The sequence below is a fragment of the Sus scrofa genome, chromosome 5, assembly GCF_000003025.6.
Source record: "Sus scrofa isolate TJ Tabasco breed Duroc chromosome 5, Sscrofa11.1, whole genome shotgun sequence".
In the NCBI taxonomy this organism is placed as follows: Eukaryota; Metazoa; Chordata; class Mammalia; order Artiodactyla; family Suidae; genus Sus; species Sus scrofa.
Genome location: NC_010447.5, coordinates 46,764,564 through 46,787,379, shown reverse-complemented (window position 1 = coordinate 46,787,379; position 22,816 = coordinate 46,764,564). Strand labels below are relative to the sequence as shown.

The 22,816-nt window shown below is 42.6% G+C and overlaps 1 protein-coding gene across 3 annotated transcripts in view; it reads right to left on the bottom strand.

Moving 5' to 3' along the window:
- The window catches only part of TM7SF3 (transmembrane 7 superfamily member 3), a 43,260-nt gene continuing 23,628 nt past the window's right edge, over positions 3,185 to 22,816 (bottom strand). For all 3 annotated transcript variants that reach the window (XM_001925025.7, XM_021092165.1, XM_013997785.2), the window contains exons 6-12: positions 21,846 to 22,023; positions 16,791 to 16,877; positions 15,190 to 15,270; positions 13,943 to 14,095; positions 8,725 to 8,822; positions 7,496 to 7,658; positions 3,185 to 5,761 (exon numbers count right to left, since the gene is read on the bottom strand). In XM_001925025.7, the coding sequence (XP_001925060.3) occupies positions 5,499 to 5,761; positions 7,496 to 7,658; positions 8,725 to 8,822; positions 13,943 to 14,095; positions 15,190 to 15,270; positions 16,791 to 16,877; positions 21,846 to 22,023 (1,023 nt within the window). In that variant the 3' untranslated portion in view covers positions 3,185 to 5,498. The remainder of the gene's footprint in view (positions 5,762 to 7,495; positions 7,659 to 8,724; positions 8,823 to 13,942; positions 14,096 to 15,189; positions 15,271 to 16,790; positions 16,878 to 21,845; positions 22,024 to 22,816) is intronic.

Sequence of the window (22,816 nt, the reverse complement as noted above, 5' to 3'; positions counted from 1 at the left end):
AGTCTTTGCTTAAATGTCACTTCTGCAAAGAATTCTTCCCTGGCATCCCAGATGCTACACCCCCCACTCCATTATAAATTTTCATTGCATACTGTACTTCTTTTGGGTAACTATTTTAGTATCTGTCTCACTTACCACACTCCAAGCCCTGAAACAGGGACCAGGCCTATATTGTTGGCTGTCTTCTTAGTGCCCAAGGCAGTGCCTGACACTTAAGAAACTCAAGAAAACCTTGATTGAATGAGTGAAGATGAGAGTCAAGTCAGACCATTATTGCTGTATCACAATTTTTTTTTGTCTTTTTGCCTTTTCTTGAGCCGCTCCTGTGGCATATGGAGGTTCCCAGGCTAGGGGTCTAATTGGAGCTGTAGCCACCAGACTATGGCAGAGCCACAGCAACACGGGATCCAAGCCACATCTGTGACCTACACCACAGCTCACGGCAATGCCAGATCCTTAACCCACTGAGCAAGGGCAGGGATTGAACCCGCAACCTCATGGTTCCTAATCGGATTCACTAACCACTGCGCCACGATGGGAACTCCTGTACTACAATTTTTAAACAGTTGCCCCTTGTGCTGATGTGGCTTGATCCAGAAGGGCCAGCCTCCTCAGTGTGATGATTTACAAAGCAGTCCCTGGTAAGCCCAAATCTCCACTCTCTACCTCAGTTTCATAAACGGTGGTCCTTGAAACAGTCCGAACTGCCCAGAGGTCTTTCAATCAACAGTCAGGATAAGGGAGTTCCCGTCGTGGCGCAGTGGTTAACGAATCCGACTAGGAACCATGAGGTTACGGGTTCGGTCCCTGCCCTTGCTCAGTGGGTTAATGATCCAGTGTTGCCGTGAGCTGTGGTGTAGGTTGCAGATGCGGCTCGGATCCCGAGTTGCTGTGGCTCTGGCGTAGGCCGGTGGCTACAGCTCCGATTCAACCCCTAGCCTGGGAACCTCCATATGCCGCGGGAGCGGCCCAAGAAATAGCAACAACAACAACAAAAAGACAAAAGACAAAAAAAAAAAAAAAAAAAAAAAATCAGGATAGGAGTTCCTGTTGTGACTCAGTGGGTTAAGAACCCGCTGTTGTCTCTGTGAGAATGCGGGCCTCGCTCAGTGGGTTAAGGATCTGGCACTGCCGCAAGCTGTGGCATAGGTTATAGATGCAGCTCTGGTTCAACCTCTAGCCCAGGAACCTCCATATGCTGCAGGTGCAGCTGTAAAAAGAAAAAACAAAAAGGATAAAAGGACTTCCAAGGTATGTTAGTCTGCGAGGGCTGCCATAATAAAATACCACAGACTGGGTGGGTTAAATAACATGTTTATTTTCTCGCATTCTGGAGGCTGGAAATTCAAGATCAAGGCTGATTTCCTCTGAGGCCTCTCCTCGGCTGGCAGACAACCACCTTTTCACTGTGTCCTCACATGTACTTTGCCCCGGTGTCTCTGTTATGTTCTAATCTTTTTGAAAAGACTTTAGTCAGATTTGGAGTTCCCGTTGTGGCACAGTGGTTAACGAATCCGACTAGGAACCATGAGGTTGCGGATTCGATCCCTGGCCTTGCTCAGTGGGTTAAGGATCCGGCGTTGCTGTGAGCTGTGGTGTAGGTCGCAGACACAGCTTGGATCCCTCATTGCTGTGGCTCTGGCGTAGGCCGGTGGCTACAGCTCCGATTGGACCCCTAGCCTGGGAACCTCCATATGCTGAGGGAACGGCCCTAGAAAAGGCAAAACAACAACAACAACAACAAAAAATCTTTAGTGAGATTGGGTAAGGGTCCACCCTAATGGCCTCCTTTTAATTGAATTACCTCTTCCATAAAGCCCTCTCTCCAAATATAGTCTGATGTACTGGGAGGTTAGGACTTCAACGTAAGGATTTTGTAGCGGGGGTGGGGAGACTCAATTCAGCCCATAGCAAAAAGGAAAACACAGGTAGCCTCTCTCTCCCAAAAAAGGTTATGGCACAATGGGAAAGCCTCCACACAGGTCTCTGGAAATCAGAGCCCAGAATTCTACAGTTTTAATGAAAATTAATAACAGGTTATCAATGACATCATCAAGGAGTGACCTTCACTCCCATACATTCTATACAGATGCTGCTGCGGAGAAATTCTTAGAGACATTGGAAATTTTAGTTATCTGTCATGTACTTTGTAATGAATAGGACATGGTCCATAACTGCAGAGAATTAACTTGGAAAAACATGTTTTCACTGTGTAAAATCCCCAAAACTAAACTAAAACTCTCCAGAAGAAGAGATCATACTGTTAACATTAGGGGCTTGCTATGAATTCACCAGCAGAAGAAAATTGAAAATAGTCAATGGTTTATATTTTCATTAGAGTGTAAAGCACATGTGGACAGGCAGTTCTCAAATTTTGGTCTGGGTACTATTATTTGATAACTGTGACTTCATATAATTGACTCTGGTTAAGAATTTCCTCAGCTTGGGAGTTCCTGTTGTGGCCCAGTGGAAACAAATCTGACTAGTATTCATGGGAATGCGGGTTCAATCCCTGGCCTCACTCAGTGGGTCAAGGGTCTGGCATTGCAGTGAGCTGTAGTGTAGGTTACAGATGGGGCTCAGATCCCGAGTTGCTGTGGCTGTGGTGTAGGCCAGCAGCTGTAGCTCTGATTCGACCCCTAGCCTGGGAACTTCCATATGCCGTGAGTGCAGCTCTAAAAAAAAGAAAAAAGAAAAAAGAATTTCCTCAGGTTTAAAAAACCATGATAACATGTTAGATCAGATAACGTAATCACTAAAATTCATTCCTGGTCTAAAATTCTAGCAATTTCTTTGTTAGTTTTCCAGCCCACTTCATACAGGACTCAACTTATCTACAGCACAGGTCTGGCAACCTAGTAGCTAATCTAAAATAGGTTAATCAGAACCAAAACATTTAAATAGTAGAATCAAGTTTCTGGTAACACTGCCATTTGTCTGGTCTGACACAACCACAATGCCCATGACACCAACACAAACTGATGCATTAAAGACATGTTTTCCTTCTAACAAAGGATATAACTTTTAATACATTACCCCAGATTTTCTTCATTTCCTATCATTTCGTTTATGCTTATGCGGATTTTTTAACATAAAGAAGTGTTTGTCCTGATTAAATAATTGTTTTTATAGCTATGACACTGTCCTCTCATGTCTTGGTACTTTGGTACAAACACAGTTGGTAAAAATTTTATGAATTTTATTGTAGTAAGACTTCATGCGTTTTTTTTTCAAAATAGGTATTTATTATTTAAAAAATTATACAAAATGGCTTATTACTCACAAATTATCATGAAAAATTTTAAACAATTCGTCTCCCCCCTCCAAGAAAAGTTATGTCTGTCTTTACAGTCTTCACTGACAGTGCATTTTCATGGTATAGGAAAAAATTCAAACATTCCATGTACCTTTGTTAGAATTTACGATACAGCAGAATCCAGAATCCCTACAGTGAATTATTAATACAAAACCACACATTTTTCTTCAACTTTAAGCGTTACTGAAGTCATAGAAACAAGGAAGATTACAAAATAAATAGTAAACAAACACCTGTGTATACTTTTTTCAAAGCAAAAATGATTTTTTAATATATTTTTATTATATTTTTAATGTATTTTTTCATTTTGTTTCAGCCTCTCCAAAACATTTTTTTTCTGTTTTTGGCGTTTTAGGGCTGCATCCGTGGCATATGGAGGGTCCCAGGCTAGAGGTCCAATCAGAGCTACAGCCGCTGGCCTACACCACAGCCCCAGCAACATCAGATCCCAGCCGCGTCTGCGACCTACCCCACAACTCGTGGCAACAGCGGATCCTTAACCCACTGATAGAGGCCAGGGATTGAACCCACAACCTCATGGTTCCTAGTTGGATTCGTTTCCACTGTGCCACAACGGGAACTCCCCAAAACACTTTTTTTAAAAGCAAAAGTTGAAAACTTCAGTTATCTGAAACTTCAAATACCTATTATAATTTGGAAAACTCTTTAAAGTGGGGGGTGGCTCATTGGGTTAAGGATCCAGCATCATCACTGCTGTGGTTCAGGTTGCTGCTGTGGTGTGGGTTTGATCCCTGCCCCTGGAACATGCTGAGGGTGTGAACAAAAAAAGAAAAACTCTTAAAAGCAGCATCATTTAAATAGTGGTTAACTCACAAATGGGAATGCAGCAACCATAATAGACCTCAAGGCCACTTGGGCATGTCACAGTCATCAAATTCAAGGCAGAACCTCGGCGAGGCTCTGACGGTTAAGAGAAAAGACCATGAGGGGTAGGGATGCAGCCCAGGGCACCCCGGTGCTTTCTTGTGGTGGAACAAAGTCAAAACCAAAGGGACTCTCCTTACAGAATCCAAGGCCCACCTTAAAAGCAGCTCTTTAAACACCTTAATCCTTTCTGACTCCCTCCTCATCACTTTAAAACAGAAAGTACAAAGACTTCATACAGAAATTTTCTGAAACTATATTTTATATCAATGTTCTAACAAGTTTAGCAGAAAGAACACAAAATGCAAAAGGTTTTCTTATTAATGGGACTATAGATGATGCTAGGAGCCAATCTGTTTCCTAAAAATAAAACAATTCATGTCATCTAATGCAGATTAAATTAGAGATCAGTGGTCGACACTATTTAAGGCCTTGAAAGGAAAACAAAAGGCCATGTTTTATCTGGAATATAAATAAAGCATCTATATAAAAGTTCTGTTATCTATATAAGTTGGCATTGTCAAATAATTGAAATAATTCAGCTAGTTAAATTACTATTTTAAGCAATAAAAGGCAAAGATAAGGGCCACCTACTGAACTATACACTTACAAATGATTGATACGGTAAATATGTATTTTACCACAATTAAAAAGGAACAAAAGGGTACCTCTGGATAAAATATGGTAGTAAGAAAGGTGCAAGGTATTCAGACAGGTTTTAGGAAGAAAATAAGTTAGTTCTCCTTCTTTTGTACTCTGAAGTTCAAAGGTGCAGTATCAAATCCCTAAACCTCCATAAACAGTAGCAAATAAAAACTCAGTCTAACCCTTAACTAAAAACCACTCTCCATGCCCCAGCCCTGAATTTAGACAGACTCAGAAGAGAGAATTGTTCAAGGAGTTATATAAAAAGAAAACACCAGGGCTTTACAGGAGAACAATTGTTTTTTAAATTTCTTTGTGTGTGTGTGTGTGTGTGCATCTATTTAATGGAATTAATTGACATATATTTACAGATCGAAAGATAATTTCTTAAGTATTCAGTCATAAGGAAAAACCTCCTTACCACTAACTTTCTGGCCATCGTCCTCCCTCTCCATTGGGGTTATTGTCACCTCCCTGGCATACCCTTAGGCTCTCTCAATAAGAACAGCACAAAACTGTACAAAGCAGGTACAGAGGCCGGGTTCTTAGCAGACTTGCCCCAGAGACTGCTGAAGCACCAGGGCAGAAACACCCAATGTGCAGTGGTGCCTGGGTTGTCCTTCAAGATCACAAAGACCAAGCTCTCTGGCATCTATAGAAGCAGGGGCGTTCTCTCTCCGGCTGGCTGTTCCTTCTGGAAGAGTGCTTTGATCTGGGCTAACTGGCCGTACAGCCTCTCTCTCAGGGGCGGGATGTGGTAGCTGGGGTCCAGAATGTTCGTCACTCTGCGTTCACGCTCGCGCTTCCATAACATGTACGGGTGGGGAGGGAAAAACGGCTGCCCTCTTTCTCTTCGAATCTGTAACGTAATTCCACTTACAGCCAGCATCCCCCATGCTGCCAGGACAATAAAGTCTGAAAAACAGGAGAAAAGCACCGTTGGAACTCTATTTGAAAACCTAACAGAGATCTAACACAACCTTTCATTGCCTCAACCTGGATCATCTTTTCTCAGTTACTATGACGCTTCCTGGTGAGTTTGTCCAAGCATCCATGTACGTCCTCACTCACCAGCCAGGGAATGAGCGAGGAAATTCAGAATTTCCCACAACAGGCATTTGAAAGTCCAGATAGGTTGTAAAGGAATTAGTTGTTTGGATCATGTAGCAGTCCCATATTTTTGTTTTATTTTGTTTTGTTTTTTGTTTTTTTGTTTTGTGTTGTTTGTCTTTTTGCCTCTTCTAGGGCCACTTCCTGTGACATATGGAGGTTCCCAGGTTAGGGGTCGGAGCTGTAGCTGCCAGCCTACGCCAGAGCCACAGCAACACGGGATCCGAGCTGCGTCTGTGACCTACACCACAGCTCAGGGCAATGCCAGATCCTTAACCCACTGAGCAAGGCCAGGGATCGAACCCGCAACCTCATGGTTCCTAGTCAGTTTCATTAACCACTGAGCCACAACAGGAACTCCAAATTCCATATTTTATGACTGGTGCCCACAGATAGAGCTGTTTGTCATGTTTTGCCAGAGGAGGGGGGAAAGGCAATGATCCCTCACAAAGTTACATCAAGGAACATCAGACATCACCTTGCACTTTTTTCCCATTTCACCCTAAATGGGGTCCCATCCCACTCATCAATAGGATGCAGAATATTGTATGGTCTCTGTGGATACAGAAATGCAGGAAGAGATGCAACAAATTGTACTAAGCATCCAGGAAAAGGCTTGGCAAAACACTGTCAAACTTCCAAGATACGTGGATTTTCAAAGGCTCTCCCATCATGTCCAAAACAATGAGGGCAGGCTCGGGATAGCAGAAGGAAAGATTTGCCCTTAAATATTCAAAACCAGCACGATTGTGCTTCTCTATCTTCAGTTCTAAGATCTGTTTTGCCATCCTCCCTATTTTAACATTCTGAAACCAACACATCTTATAGGCTTTGTGAACATGTAATTTAACAGTCATTTTGTTTTTCAAAAAGTTAATGGAAAATCTTTAATGGGTAGACTCTTAAAACTGAGGAAACAATATAACTACTGATCGAAAATCACTTTCATTTTTGACTAGTAAATCACGTGCTTCTTTATAAGAGGGAAACAAGAAAACAGCTTTAAACACTAGGTTGCTGCTCTCACCCCCCTCCTCACCCCACCCCTTCTAAGGTGCCAAACAGCCTTATTCTCAGTGTTTCCCTCACAACTGGGATTGCCCAGGTAAACCTGAGTAATCCTGATTTAGAAACATCTTCACAAAGTTCATTTATCTTAGCTCCTGTGATCAGAAGTTCTTGTTAACACAGGGCTCTTATGGTTTGGTGAGAGTTTATTCTTGCTATCCAGTTAACCTTTCAACCTGGCTACTAAGGGCTCTTGTTTGCACACGTGGGCCAATATTCCTATTTGATGATCACCCTGGTTCTTTTTTTTTTTTTTTTTTTTTTTTTTGTCTTTTTAGGGCCACAGCAGCAGCAGCATATGGAGTTTCGCAGGCTAGGTGTCGAACTGGAGCTGGAGCTGCTGGCTGATGCCACAGCCACAGCAAAACCACATTGGAGCCGTGGATGGATCTAGTTCAAGCTCTTCCGTTCACCACCCACATCACAGCTCACAGCAACACGGAACCTGATCACCCTGGTTCTTGGTCTTACCATTCGTCTGAAAAGGCACATTTACGAAAGCTCTGCGGAAATCCACGTGGAGCGCTCTCTTGAGGACATTCAAAGTGATGTAAGAAAGGCTTGTATACAAGTAACTGTCAATGGCCAAGACCACCGAGTAGGAACCAATGAATCCACAAGTCAGTATGTTCAGCTGCAGAAGAGAAGAAGTGTTTAGGTGTCAGTTCTGGGAGCACAATAACAGTTTCTAACTTTCATCATTCCTGAGCCTCAATCCCAAGGAATCACTTCCGTATTTGAAGAGGGACCAAGTCATAGAGCTGAATAAAGGTCATCTGAAAAGATAAACTGAAAACAAACAAAAAAAACAAAAACCAAAAAACAACAAAAAAAGATAAACTGAAAACAACCTTCAACACCTACAGTTTGGAGTTCTCACTGTGGCACAGTGGATTACGGATCCAACATTGTCACAGCTGTGGTAGGTTGCAGCTGCAGCTGGGATTCAATCCCTGGCCTGGGAACTTCCACATAGGTGCAGCCAAGAAAGAAAAAACAAAAACAAAAATACCAACAGTTTGTAAAACACAGTTTTCCTCATCTTGAAAAATATCTTCCCTGTGAAAAAACTTTGACAATAAATACTAATTCTTTTTTTTTTTTTTTTTTTTTTTGTCTTTTTGCTATTTCTTGGGCCGCTCCCGCGGCATATGGAGGTTCCCAGGCTAGGGGTCAAATTGGAGCTGTAGCCACCGGCCTATGCCAGAGCCACAGCAACGCAGGATCCGAGCCGCGTCTGCAACCTACACCACGGCTCACAGCAACGCTGGATCGTTAACCCACTGAGCAAGGGCAGGGACCGAACCCGCAACCTCATGGTTCCTAGTCGGATTCGTTAACCACTGCGCCACGGGAACTCCAAATACTAATTCTAATTAGACAAAGAACTGTTCTCCTGGAGAGACCCTGAAAACAAATGATCCATCAGGTTGCTGCATTACCATAAGCCCTACCTTCTCTGCTCCCACTGTTAAGTGTGAAGATCTGCTCTACTTGACGGAAAATCAGCATGATAATCACAACTAGAACTTCTCTTGCTTTCACAGTAATGAGGCTATTTAAAGTCAGTCATCTGATATGGATTATCAGAGGGCTCGCTTTAGTGAATAAAAATGCAAAATGATGCAATAAGTGAAATGATGCAATTTATTCATCCTGTGGACACCAGGATGAATAAATTGACCAGATGAAACACGTACTATTCTCAGGCAGCCCATGAAAACCACTGGAATGAGAACAGCTATGCAGGAGAAGGTCACCCAGAACACAGCATCGTCACGAAAAATCTTTAGATTTCCTGGAAGAGCAAAAAGAAATCAAGAGTAAACAACAGGTTCACCAAGTTAAATTTCATTTTCTTAACAGGTGAGCAGAGACATACATCGAAGGTTTAAGGTAACAACCAGGGAATAGGTTGGCAATTTGAATTGAACTGATTTTTTTCACTTAATTGTCAACACAATCTCTTGAGGGGTGTGTCCTAAGAAGGTGGAGGAGTGGGAGGAAAATCAAGCAGGTAAATGCTCTGCATTTATTACCAGGATAATGTAGAAGAGGCTGGACTAGTCCAAGCTCTTCCATTCTCCAGCTGTAACACAAGACCTGTAACACAAGGCCGGTGGCTACAGCTCCAATTTGACCCCAGTTTTCTGACCCATAAAATGAGAAGGATGAATCACTTCATCTCCAAATCATCCTTCCTGGCTATACACTTCTACGATTCCATGGTTTTGTTTTTCAGTTTTTTTTTTTTTTTTCATCTTTTTGTCTTTTTAGGGCCAAGCCCTTGGCGTATGGAGGTTCCCAAGCTAGGGATCTAATTGGAGCTGTAGCCACCGGCCTACACCACAGCCACAGCAATGTCAGATCCAAGCCTTATCTGCGACCTACACCACAGCTCATGGCAACACTGGATCCTTAACCCACTGAGTGAGGCCAGGGCTCAAACCCGCAACCTCATGGCTCCTAGTCGGATTCGTTTCCACTGTGCCATGATGGGAACTCCTAATTACATGATTTTTGTACTGCAAAATAAAAAAATACCAGGAAGGGGCGTTCAGAGTTAACCATATGAAATCCCAATATAAGCAGCAAAATCTGTTTAATAGATTTTTACCATCAGTGCATGTCCTGCCGGCTACTGCACACTGGAAAATGTGATTTCCTCAGGCATCAGGAAGGAGGAGAGCTGACCAGTTACCTGCCCTACTAATCCCTTCTCCAAAAGGTGCACACCTTGGGGCGACCCAGGACAGATACATTAGAATTCCCATTGTAAACTACATTTAAGTAACAAGACTATAAACCTGACAATTATTTAATACTGACTCTGGCACCATCCCTCAGTCCAATTGGAGGTGACCTCTTTCTTGAGACCCATGTATCCTGGAAGAGCAGGAGTTCTGCAGTGAGGGGATCTAGCCTGGAGACCCCACAGTCTCAGAAAGCAAACTGAAACATGCCATAGTGAAGCCAGTGGATAGATCATATTCTCTAGTTCAACTATATGAACCTTTGCACATGTGGCTCTAAAGAAAAAGGAACCCAGGGCTTAAAAATAACTGTTATGGCGTTCCCGTCATGGCGCAGTGGTTAACGAATCCGACTAGGAACCATGAGGTTGCGGGTTCGGTCCCTGCCCTTGCTCAGTGGGTTAACGATCCAGCGTTGCTGTGAGCTGTGGTGTAGGTTGCAGACGCGGCTCAGATCGCGCGTTGCTGTGGCTCTGGCGTAGGCCGGCGGCTACAGCTCCGATTTGACCCCTAGCCTGGGAACCTCCATGTGCCGCAGAAGCGGCCCAAAGAAATAGCAAAAAAATAAAAATAAAAAAAAAATAACAGTTATGATGCCAGGCAGGTAAACAATGACTCTTTCAAAGTATAAGCTCTTGAGAGTTCCCATCATGGCTCAGTGGTCACAAACCTGACTGGTATGCATGAGGACCCTGGTTCAATCCCTGGCCTCGCTCAGTGGGTTAACAATCCAGCGTTGCTGTGAGCTGTGGTGCAGGTTGCAGATATGCCTCAGATCTGGTGTTGCTGTGGCTATGACACAGGCTGGGGGCTACAGCTCTGATTTGACCCTTGGCCTGGGAACTTACATATGCCATGGGTGTGGCCCTAAAAAAAAAACAGAAAAAAACCCAAAGCAAGAGCTCTCTCTCTTTTTTTTTTTTTTTTTTTTTTTTTTTTGGCTGCACCCTTGGCATTTGGAAGCTCTTGGTCCAGGGATCAGTTCCGAGCTGCAGCTTCAATCTACATCACAGCTGCAGCAACACCAGATTTTTAACCCACCGCACCAGGCCAGGGATCTATATCATGCCTCAGCAGAGACCAGAGCTGCTGCAGAGACAACACCAGATCCTTAACCTGCTGCACCTCAGTAGGAACTCCTCAGAGTACAAGCTCTTTGCTAACCACAGAATCAGGTAGTTTTAAAAGTAATTTAATTACATCTGAGAGGTCAGCCAAATATTTTCAAATGCTTAAAAATATGATTTTGCATCCACTCTCATTGAGGAGACACTCACTCTAAATGTCCTTGAGCAGTGAGATAGCTCATATACATTAACTACTAAAAATAAGACAGTTGGGAGTTCCTGTTGTGGTGCAGTGGAAATGAATCTGACTAGTATCCATGAGGACCTGGGTTCAATTCCTGGCCTTGCTCAGTGGGTTAAGGATCCAGCATTGCCATAAGCTGTGGTGTAAATTGCAGGTGTGGCTCAGATCTGGCGCTGCTGTGGCTGTGGCATAGGCCGGCAGCTGTAGCTCCAATTTGACCCCTAGCCTGGGACCTTCCCTTATGCTGCACATTCACGCCCCCCCCCCAAAGCAATAAATAAATAAACAAATAAATAAAAAGGAGATAGTTCGGGGAGTTCTCTTCTGGTGCAGTGGGTTAAGGATATGGCTCTATCACTGGAGCGGTCCAGGTCACTGCTCTGGCTCGGGTTTGACCCCTGGCCAGGGAACTTCCACATGCTGCATGTGCGCTCCTCCTCCAAAACAAAGATAGTTTAACACATTAACTACGAAAAAATTCTATCCTCCCTCCATCCTCTAACAAAAAGGGGGAAACTCACTAAGTGGTATTTGATTTAGCACTTCTAGAGTAGAACTCTGAATCTGCATTTTCAACAAACAATCCTGTGAATCTGTCATTTAGCCAAATCTAAATAATGCTCCTTTGCAGACAGATAAAAAGCTACTGATAGGAGACCCTATCGGAATGAACTTGGTTATAAGTTTGCTTGCCATGGTCAGTAAACACACAGGTCACTAGCTCTCTCTGGTCTTTTAAAAAAAAATCTTTACAGAACAAACTGCACTCTACATCCTGCGTTTTCAAGAGTTGACTGCCTCAAGAGACAGCTATTCCTTTTTTTTTTTTTTTTTTTTTTGTCTTTTTAGGGCCATACCTGAGGCATATGGAAGTTCCCAGGTGGGATCAAATCGGAGCTACAGCTTCTGGCCTATGCCACAGCCATAGCAATGCCAGATCCGAGCTGCGTCTTTGACCTATACTACAGCTCATGGCAATGCTGGATCCTTAACCCACTGAGCGAGGCCAGGGACTGAACCCGAGTCCTCATGCATCCTAGTTGGGTTCCTTACTGCTGAGCCACAACGGGAACTCCAGAGATAGCTAATCTTGTATCTAACATTTCCATCACCTTGTATCTGATATTGTAATATAAGAACTAAGCACTGTCATGAGAAGGAAATAGCATAATAGAGTACTTCTGAATGTAGATACTCCTTTTGAAAAAAAAAATTGGCATATAGTTGATTTACAATGTTGAATTAGTTTCAGGTGTATAGCAAAGTGATTCAGTTATATAAATCTATTCTTTTTCAGATACTTTTCCATTATATATTATTACAAGATAGTGAATAGAGTTCCCTGTGGCACATAGTAGGTCCTTCTTGTTCATCTATTCTATATACAGTAGTGTGTAGATACTTTTTTTTTTTTTTTGCATTTTTGACAACAATCAGTAAATGTCAGTTGTATAATCAGGAATTATACAACTGCAAAATGAAGGGGAACAGAATAGGGCACCCCAAAACGTGCCTTTTGGGTCATGTGCATTATTTTGAGCTAAAGGCAATCAAGACCCAGCAGGTTCAGGAAAAACTTTTCTCTCCCTTAGATGCCTAAAATAGTTTAGATCAGGGCACGGGAAGAAAGCATTTAGCAGAGATAACTTTTGATCTCCAAAGACTTAACTGAACTTCAAGCATCTTATTACCAAACATATGATCTTCTTTTGATCCTGTGAATTGCCCTCCTCCCATTTAAAGGCCCAAACTCCATTCATTTCTTAGCTTAGGATAGCAGATAAGCCTCAACTGCTTAACTACCTTTGAGGCTTATACTTTTATGGGACTCCACTAATAGGAAATTAAATTTGTTTTTCTCCTATCAACCTGTCTTATGTCAATTTAATTATTAGAGCAGGCAAAGACCCTAAAAGGGTAAAAAGAAAATTTTTTTCCTCCCCGATACAAGGAAGTTAACTTAGAAGTCAACTAGACTTTTAAAATTAATAGAAATTGAATTACTTTAAAAAAAAATCCCCAGGGAGTTCCCCTTGTGATGCAGTGGAAACAAATCTGACTGGTAACCATGAGGTTATGGGTTCGATCCCTGGCCTTGCTCAGTGGGTTAAGGATCTGACGTTGCCATGAGCTGTGGTGTAGGTCGCAGACAAGGCTCGGATCTGGCGTTGCTGTGGCTGTGGTGTGGGCCTTCAGCTGTAGCTCTGATTTGACCCCTAGCCTGGGAACCTCCATAAACCGAGAGGGTATGGCCCTAAAAAGACAAAAAGTAAATAAATAAATAAATAAATCCCCAGGACCATCCCTGTGCTACCGCCCTAGGATGACTACAAGTGGGTACCTTAGGAATACTCAGGGTTTGGCAAAGGGTGGGAGCAGAGGTTAGGGTCACAAGAGAAGACTGGGAAAAAAGCACCAGGTTCCCAACTGAGCTGCCATCAGAGCAGCACCAAATTTAACTGTGGGATACACTGGGCTTATGCTTAAGATTCACTTGAAGAAAGAGTTCTAGGATTTAAAGTAAGAAAAGGGAAAACCCACCATTCTGTCGCATGTAAAGAACCTCCTTTATCTCCATTAATTCCAACTAAGAGAAACACCCCCCCCCATCACAACAGGTTCAAAGCTACCTCCAAAGACCTTTGTAATTCATTATACAGGGTGCCTTTGAGGAAAGAGGGATTCTTATTAGTACTGATCCTTCTTAAAGTACCACATGATCAGGGTCAATTTCCAGAACCCTCCAGGAGAGGGCCCCAGGTCCCGGCCAAGGTGGTATGTGTCTTGGAGAGCTGAAATGACGTCTTCGAAACAATGGAGTGAACACACAAACCATCAGTTACACATCTCCTACCCAGTGGAGTGAAGAAAGTCACTGACGAGACGAGGAACCCCAGCACCAGTCCGACACACAGCATGCAGAGCACGAGGATCCCAAATCGCCACCAGGCAGCTACCAAGCAAATGCCACCAATGCTCCCGGCGAGGGCTGTCAGAATCAGGCGGACTGCACAAGGGGAGAGGGTGAACGGTTTGATTAGAGGCAGCTCTTCTTGCTGCATGCTTGTATATCCAAGACCATTACCAGAGCTAGCCTTATTCTTTCTGATGGCTGGGCACCCAGGGTGCATCAGCATGGCGTGGCCCTCTCCAGGGAGGAGCCTGGTCTGAGACTAGAAACCAGCTGGGAGCTAAACCTCCCAGGACTAGTGACAGGCATGGCTTGGTACAACCTATCATTGGGGCTGAGGGAGAAGTATCCTGTTACATGTGACATGGAAGGAAGGGTTGTGTTTGTGTTCAGGTAAAGAAAATCTTAACATTCTTGGAGTTCCTATCGCAGCGCAGCAGAAACAATCCGACTTAGGAACCATGAGGTTCTGGGCTTGAGCCCTGGCCTCGCTCAGTGGGTTAAGGTTCTGGTATTGCCGTGAGCTGTGGTGTAAGTCACAGATGTGGCTTGGATCCTGCGTTGCTGTGGCTGTGGTGTAGGCCAACAGCTGCAGCTCCAATTAGACCCCTAGCCTGGGAACCTCCATATGCCGAGAGTGCAGCCCTAAAAAGCAAAAAAGAAAAGAAAAGAAAATCTTAACATTCTGATTATTGTAAATGTCATGTCATCAATACACCACATAGCTAGAACATAGGTTTATAATCAGTATGGCCCTTCATTTCTCTTAAGTACCAAGAACTTAACTGTGCAGATTAAAAACCCAGGAGAGAAGCTTCCACCATGGTACAATGGGATTGGTGGTGTCCCTGCAGCAATGGGATGCAGGTTCAATCCTCGGCCTGACACAGTGAGTTGAGGATCCAGCGTTGCCACAGATGGGGCACAGTTAGCAACTGAAGCTTCGATTTGATCCTTGGCCTAGGAACTCCATAGGCTGCGGGGTGGCCAAAAAAGAAAAAGAAAAACGACAAAAACAAAACCCAGGAGAGAAGGTCTGAATAAGTAGTTTAGAAAAGAGGTGTAGCCTATAGGTGACTAGTTATTTTACACACATAAGGATATGATAAACAATACTCTGTAGATGGAAAGGTGGTTATAAACACAGCACTTTCTTTTTTGAACAATCAAACTATATAATATTCACTTACCATCATACTTAATAGGTGTCAGTCTTGTAATCAGTATATAAAAGAAGAATCCCATGAGGATAAAGCCTATGAAGAATAGTTCTAGTAGCAAACCACCAGGAAAGGAAAAAAAAAAAAAAAAAACCACAAACTATGGTTAGTAAATGAAATTTAAAAGTCTAATCTACAAATCATGTTTATGTTCCCAGAATTTACTCATGAGGGCATTCAGAGAAGAGAAAGAGTTACCGAAAAGGCAAAAAAACTTAGAGGTCATTGGTAGTAAATATTATTATCACAGGGATATAATATTACAGTATTAACTGTTGGATACATTTTCTTGTCCATAGGTCAACTTCAATTAAGTTGTTAAGTGTTCATTTAACAGCTTGTCTTAATATATTTATACTTCCTATTTAAAACGAAAATAGTACCTTTGTCATTGTACTGATCTGAAATTACACACTAAAGTTCAATTTGTTACATCAGCAAAAATATAATTTGAAAGGTAAAAAAACAAAACAAAACATTTCAAAGCAAAATGTGATTTTTATGTCTTCTTTTAAATCATCCTTTCCTGTGGAGGGTGAACATCAACCATTGTCTTCACCCATCAAAAAAACCTAATAGTATTTTTGGGAACTTACATACAGCCTAACCCTGAAATTCTGTTTTCTAGAATCATTCTACATCTTAAGGAGTTAAATAGTCTTCACAATATTCTCTTTTCAATCAATAATTTTCTGAAAAAAGAAATACAGTAAGGGAGGGAAAGGAGCTGCTATTTCAAATGATTTACTAAAGCAACTTTAAAGAGTTTCATAAGGTCAGAGTTATATCCACTCTCCCCTTGATGCTCCATTATACTCCTTGCAGATGAATTAAATAAGGATTTTTTTTAAAGTAATGGCAATATTAGTTACATAAAAGATAGCCCAAAGAATTCATATCCGTTCAACGAATATTATGTATATTCTGCTCCCCCCACTAGATTTTAGTGAGCAGATAGTGAAGTTCATTTACTGTCTGAACCTCCCAGGACTGTGCAAACATTCCAACCTCACTGTACCCTGCAGACATGCAGCCTGATATACAAGAAACCGTGTCAACCACAATTACCAAAATCCATATACATTTTTTTTCTTTTTTTTTTTGTTTATATATATATATATATATTTTTTTTATTTTCCTACTGTACAGCAAGGGGGTCAGGTTATCCTTACATGTATACATTACAATTACAGTTTTTCCCCCACCCTTTCTTCTGTTGCAACATGAGTATCTAGACATAGTTCTCAATGCTATTCAGCAGGATCTCCCATATACATTTTTAAAGAGATGTCCTGATTTCTAATTGGTAATCTTGGGTCAGCTAGTCAAACTAGTAATTGAAGAAGTTTAATGCACAAATCAAATTTTATTTTCTTCTTAATAAGAGGAGGTTCTACTCCATTGTTGAGAGGAGAGAAAATATAAAAATGCGGAGTAACTCGGTGGAATCATTATGAAAGACCTCAAATCTACAAAGAGAGTGGAGATAACCAGTTGCTTTCTGTCCTTGTACACCATAAATTCCCCAGCAGCATTTAAGAAAAAGGACCACGAGGCCTTAGAGGAAATACCTGTTTTCCAGAATCTGTGTCCAAAGAAGCAAATGAAGAGACCAAGGAGGGCAAAAAGAGTGAAGAACACTTTGGTAGATACTCTTCCTAAAAATAATGAAAATTATTTTACATCTGATATGATACATTGTATTTAATTAATAAAGAACAAAGCTTCATGAAAAAAGCAAAGTGAACTGACAATAATTTATTCCATACATAAATAATTTATTTTAAAAACACCCTCCCCACCCTTAATGAATTACTCTGTGTGAGCAATGATTACCAATGGCTGCTGGTATAATAAAAAGAGTAACCAGACAACACTGCTTCCTAAGAGAAGTTCACAACACAGACCCGGAGACATTCTTGGGGGCAAGGGATGGAGAGGAAGAGGGAAAAGAGGGGAGTGTGCCTAAAAGAAATAATTCTGTTTCTTCACAAATAAACTACAAGAAAAAAACGGAGCGAGAAGGAGGGGGAACAATGACTTAAAAGAGGTTTAAGGAGTTCCTGTCGTGGCACAGTGGTTATCAAATCCGACTAGGAACCATTTGGTTGCGGGTTCGATCCCTGCCCTTGCTCAGTGAGTTAAGGATCCAGGGATGCCGTGAGCTGTGGTGTCGGTTGCAGATGTCTCTTGGATCTGGCATTGCTCTGGCTCTGGCGTAGGCCAGTGGCTACAGTTCCGATTGGACCCCTAGCCTGGGAACCTCCATATGCCGTGGGTATGGCCCTAAAAAGACCAAAAAAGAAAAAAACCAAAACATTTCATTTCATGTGAAATGTGTTACAAACCAGCCACAAATCAAAACACATCAAGTACTTGAGTGCTCAGATGGAAACAATGAAGACTTACATTTATTTATTTATTTTCTTTTTAGGGCTGTACCCACGGCATATGGAAGTTACCAGGCTAGGGGTCAAATCAGAGCTGCAGCCACAGCATCGTGGGATCTGAGCCTCCTCTGTGACCTACACCACAGCTTATGGCCATGCCAGATCCTTAACCCACTGAGCAGGGCCAAGGATGGAACCTGCATCTCATGGATACTTGCCAGATTCATTTCTGCTGAGCCACAGCAGGAACTCCCCATGAAGACCTACATTGTGATCAGGAACACAAGATAGAAGACCGGAATTTATAGGGCATAAAATCTATCTACACATCAGTTTATCTGTGAATGAAAAGCTCAAAAGAAAGAAGAAATGAGGATTACTGCCACATTCTGCTCATCTCAGACGTGCAGTTTGACTGCTATTCTATGATTCAATCTTTATACCAAAAACGTGCAGTTCAGGGGAGAATTTTTTTCAAGGGAAAATCTAGTGGAAGTTTCCAGCAAGTATAATCACCAAAGACGGCAACACAAGAAAAAAATGACACACACAGATATGTTCCTCCAGGAACATACAAAAACATATATGAACATATAAAAATATATATGTACCACACATAGTACCAGGAAGAAAAGGGAGAAAAAGTGTAACATATTAGCAAAACCAGAGAAGAGAGAGGGTTTCCTAAGTAGGATCCAGAGACAACACAAGGGATGAATTCTGGGAACAATGACAACAAAGGGGTGAGTGGGATGGGAGAATGGAGGAGAGCCAACGTTTAGATCGTTTTTTTGCTTTGTTTTTTTTGTTTTTTGTTTTTTTGTTTTGTCTTTTCTAGGGCCACTCCCTTGGCATATGGAGGTTCCCAGGCTAGGGGTCCAATCGGAGCTGTAGCCGCCGGCCTACGCCAGAGCCACAGCAACACGGGATCCGAGCCACGTCTGCGACCCACACCACAGCTCACGGCAACGCCGGATCCTTAACCCACTGAGCAAGGGCAGGGATCAAACCCGCAACCTCATGGTTTCTAGTCGGATTCATTAACCACTGCACCATGACGGGAACTCCATAGATCGTTTTTAATCATCACAGCATCACTGTAGATTATGACACAGGCCAGAGTTTTGATTAAAAGGCAATGTGGGAGTTTCAACTGTGGTGCAACGAGATGAGTGGCATCTCTGCAGCGCCAGGATGCAGGTTCAATCAATCCCTGCCTGGCAACGTGGGTTAAAGCATCCAGCATTGCCACTGGTGCAGCATAGGTCACAAGTAGAGCTCGGATCTGGTCTCTGGCCAGGGAATTCTATATGACACAGGGCAGCCAAAAAAGAAACATTAAAAACAAAAAAAGCAATGTGGAACCATTCTCCCTACTCCAAGCTCAGGAAAGGCATCCCAGCATGCACGGAGCTTGAAAATGAAAGCAAAAGGACCCACATCACCGGAAGGGTTCAATCTGAGCTGGAGGAACAACAGAACTGGAGCTCTCCTTCTCCTTGGCCTAATGTGGAAAGACAGCACCCAGCGCGATCTCTGATGAGGAGCGGCCCTGGACCAAAGGGTTTGAGGAAAAGGGAGCGAGGGAACCCAGACAAGATCCAGCCCATGGGTCAAAAGTACAGAACTTCCATCTGCCTGGTCTCCTGCAATTGTGTGTCTCAGGGATCTTGCCCATGGCAGTGGATGACCTGGTGGGATACAGCTCTGGCAGAGGGGAGCAGACATGAATCCCTGGCTTGAATACAACTGACACAATTTACTCTTTGAACTCCTTTTCCAATTTCTTTCCTTCTATTTGTCTTTGAACTGAGTCCAGTCAGGCTTCCCTAAAATGCTCTCACTGGCACCACTGGCCTCCGTGTTGCTAAACCCAGTGGTCGTTTTCGAGTCTCTTTTCTCAGCTACTCTCTAAGCAGCATCGGACACAGCATAGCATTCTCTTCCTTGAAACACTTTCTTCTCTTAGCTTCAAAAGCCACTTCCTTTTCCGATCTGGTTCCTCCTTGGTGGGCTCTTTTTCAATTCCCTGATTTTTTTTTTCTTTTTTTTCTTCTTAGGGCTGCACACACAGCATATAGAAGTTCCTGGGCAAGGGGTCGAATTGGAGCTGCAGTTGTAGGCCTACGCCACAGCCACAGCAACGCTGGATCTGAGCTGCATCTGTGACCTACACCACAGCTTCTGGCATATGCCAGGTCCTTAGGCCAGGAATTGAACCCACATCCTCATGGACACTGTGTCTAGTTCTTAACCCGCTGAGCCACAACTCCCAATCTCCTAACTTCTAATCATTGGGGCACCCTGGGCTCAGTCCTTAGACCCCCTACCTTTCCTACTGCCATTCTGTAACATATACAGAATGATAAATGTAGAAAAATGCCAGCTGGTAGTAAATGTTTTGAGCAAAGATCACTGAATGCTAAAGCCAGCAAGTGAGTTTGAGAAGCACATATTTACCTGCACTCAAAGTTATCTCCCCAAAAGATACAAAGGGAAAAATAGTTACTTTACAGTGGAGAAAACTGGCAGATGCCCCAACCAAGTAATCTAAGTACCCCAACCAAGTAATCCAAGTACTAGTTTTACTACCGAAAATACACACCACCACTTCTTTTGGTTTTATGCCCCAAATGCAAAATCTGAACTTAATCATGAGGAAACATCAGCTAAACCTAAATGGAGGACATTCTACAAAAGTAGCCTGTGCTCCTCCAGAAGATAAAGTTCTGAAAGACAAAAACACACTGAGAAATGGTTCCAGACCACAGCAGATAAAAGACAGCAGAAACAGCGTGATGCAACGTGTGATCCTGAAGTGAACGCCAGACAAAAGTTTTCTTTTGGCAATAAAGGGCATTAGTGGAATAACCAGTGCAATTGGATAACATCCATAGGCTAAATGATAGTAGTATACCAATGTTCACTCTGTGATTTGATCATTTTACTACAGTTATATAATGAAATCAATAGGGCAAAAGGGTCTTTATGCTTGTAACTTACTCTCACTTTGGGAAAATTGTGTATGTGTATAATATAGATAAAGAGAGAATAAAAAGCAAGCAGCATGACATATTAACTAACATTTGTGAAATACTGGTGAAGATTATGCAGAACTCTGTGAACAATTTTTCCATCTTTTCTATGAAACTATTTCAAAATAAAATGCTAAGTGCATACACACCGAATGACCTTGCAACACCCACCCCACCACTGTAACTTTGCTTCTGGGTACTACAATGGTGTGCAAATAAATCTCCCTGTTTCTGCTCATGCCCCTGATTTTTCTCAAAAAAGCAGCCAGAGTAGTCTGATTAAAATACAAGTCAAGCCATGGCACTATTTGCTTAAACTCCCCAATGTCTTTTCATTTCACTCCAAATAAAAGCTAAAGCCCAGGAGTTCCTTTCGTGGCTCAGCAGTTAACAAACCTGACTAGGATCCACGAAGATGCAGGTTCGATCCCTGTCCTCGTTCAGTGGGTTGAGGATCCACCATTGCCATGAGCTGTGGTGTAGGTTGCAGACTCCGCTTGGATCCCAAGCTGCTGTGGCTATGGTGTAGGCCGGCAGCTGTAGCTCTGGTTCTACCCCTGGCCTGGGAACCTCCATATGCTGAGGGTGCAGCCCTAAAAAGCAAAAAAAAAAAAAAAAAAAAAAAAAAAAAAAAAAAAAAAAAAAAGCTAAAGCCCAAACAAGGACCTACAGAGCTGCCCTCAAGTGGCACCTCTCTCAGCCTCAGGCTCCTGCAGACACCAGGCAGGCTCCTAGGTGAGGGCCCTGAACCACTGTCCCCTCCGCCTAGCACATCCCCCAGGGACGCATGCATGACTCCCTAACTCACACTGGGTCTTTACCCTCAAGCTACCTGTTGAGCAAGGGCTTCCCTAACTATGCTTTCTTAAATTCTCTCACCCTTACTGGTCATCTCTCTTTCCTACTTAATTTTTGCTTCTTAGCCCTCCTCACTTAGCTCAGGTCTGTATATTTCATATGTGTATCTCATCTGTCTCATCTCCTCCATTAAAATGCAGGCTCCAGGAGGGCAGGTGTTTGGTCTGTTTTGTTCACTGCTGTATCCCAGTGCCTAGAACAGAGAGTGGAGTAACCTAGGCGTCCAGAATGCATGTGCTGAGTGAATGAATGAATGAGACAGAGGCATTTTAAAATATCCTTAAGTTCTGTACCAGGTCTGCAAAGCCCAAGAAGGATTTTCACTTTAAACCCACATACTCACCAAGGGAAAAACAATTACCCTCCTCAGCCTCAAAGCTGCAAGCATACGTGTGAACAGGAACGTATGCTGCAGATGTATTTAGAAATGGATCCCGAACGATGACATTGTAAATGACACCTTGTCCCCAAAGGGAGGAGAAAGAAACAATTGTCTTATCATCAGCTGTTAAGGTAACCACCTGTGGCCAAAAAAAAAGACATGATTAGTGTTTAGATCAAAAAAACAAACCCCACAAACTTTTCTGTCAGAACCTCTATTACATGATATTAAATTCTAATATAAAATTATAAATCTTGTTTAAAATATACACCAACCCACTGGCTTTTTTTAATTTTTTTTTTTTTTGGTCTTTTAGTTCTGCACTTGTGGGATATGGAAATTCCCAAGCTAGGGGTACAATCAGAGCTGCAGCTGCTGATGCCACATCCGCAGAAACTCAATATCCTTAACTCAATGAGAGAGGCCAGGGATCGAACCCACATCCTCATGGATACTAGTTGGGTTCTTAACCTGCTGAGCCACAATGGGAATTCCCTGGCTTTTTTTCTTTTTCAGATTGAAGCATAGTTGGTTTACAATGTTGTGTTAAATTCTGCTATAAAGTGAAAGCAAAGTGATCGAATTATATCTATACGAATTTTTTTTTTCTTTTTTTTTTGTCTTTTCTAGGGCTGCACCCGTGTCATAGGGAGGTTCCCAGACTAGGGGTCTAATCAGAGCTACAGCTGCTGGCCTACACCAGAGCCACAGCAACACCAGATCCGAGCCACGTCTGCAACCTATACCACAGCACTCCCTTTTTTCATACGTTTTTCCATTGTATTTATCACAGGATATTGAATGCAGTGCCCTATGCTCTATAGTAGGGCCTTGTTTATTCATCCTGCATGTACTACTTTGCCAACCCACCTGGCTTTGTCAAAAGATTGTCCTACACCATCTGTACGTGCTAATATGAACAAGCTCTTACA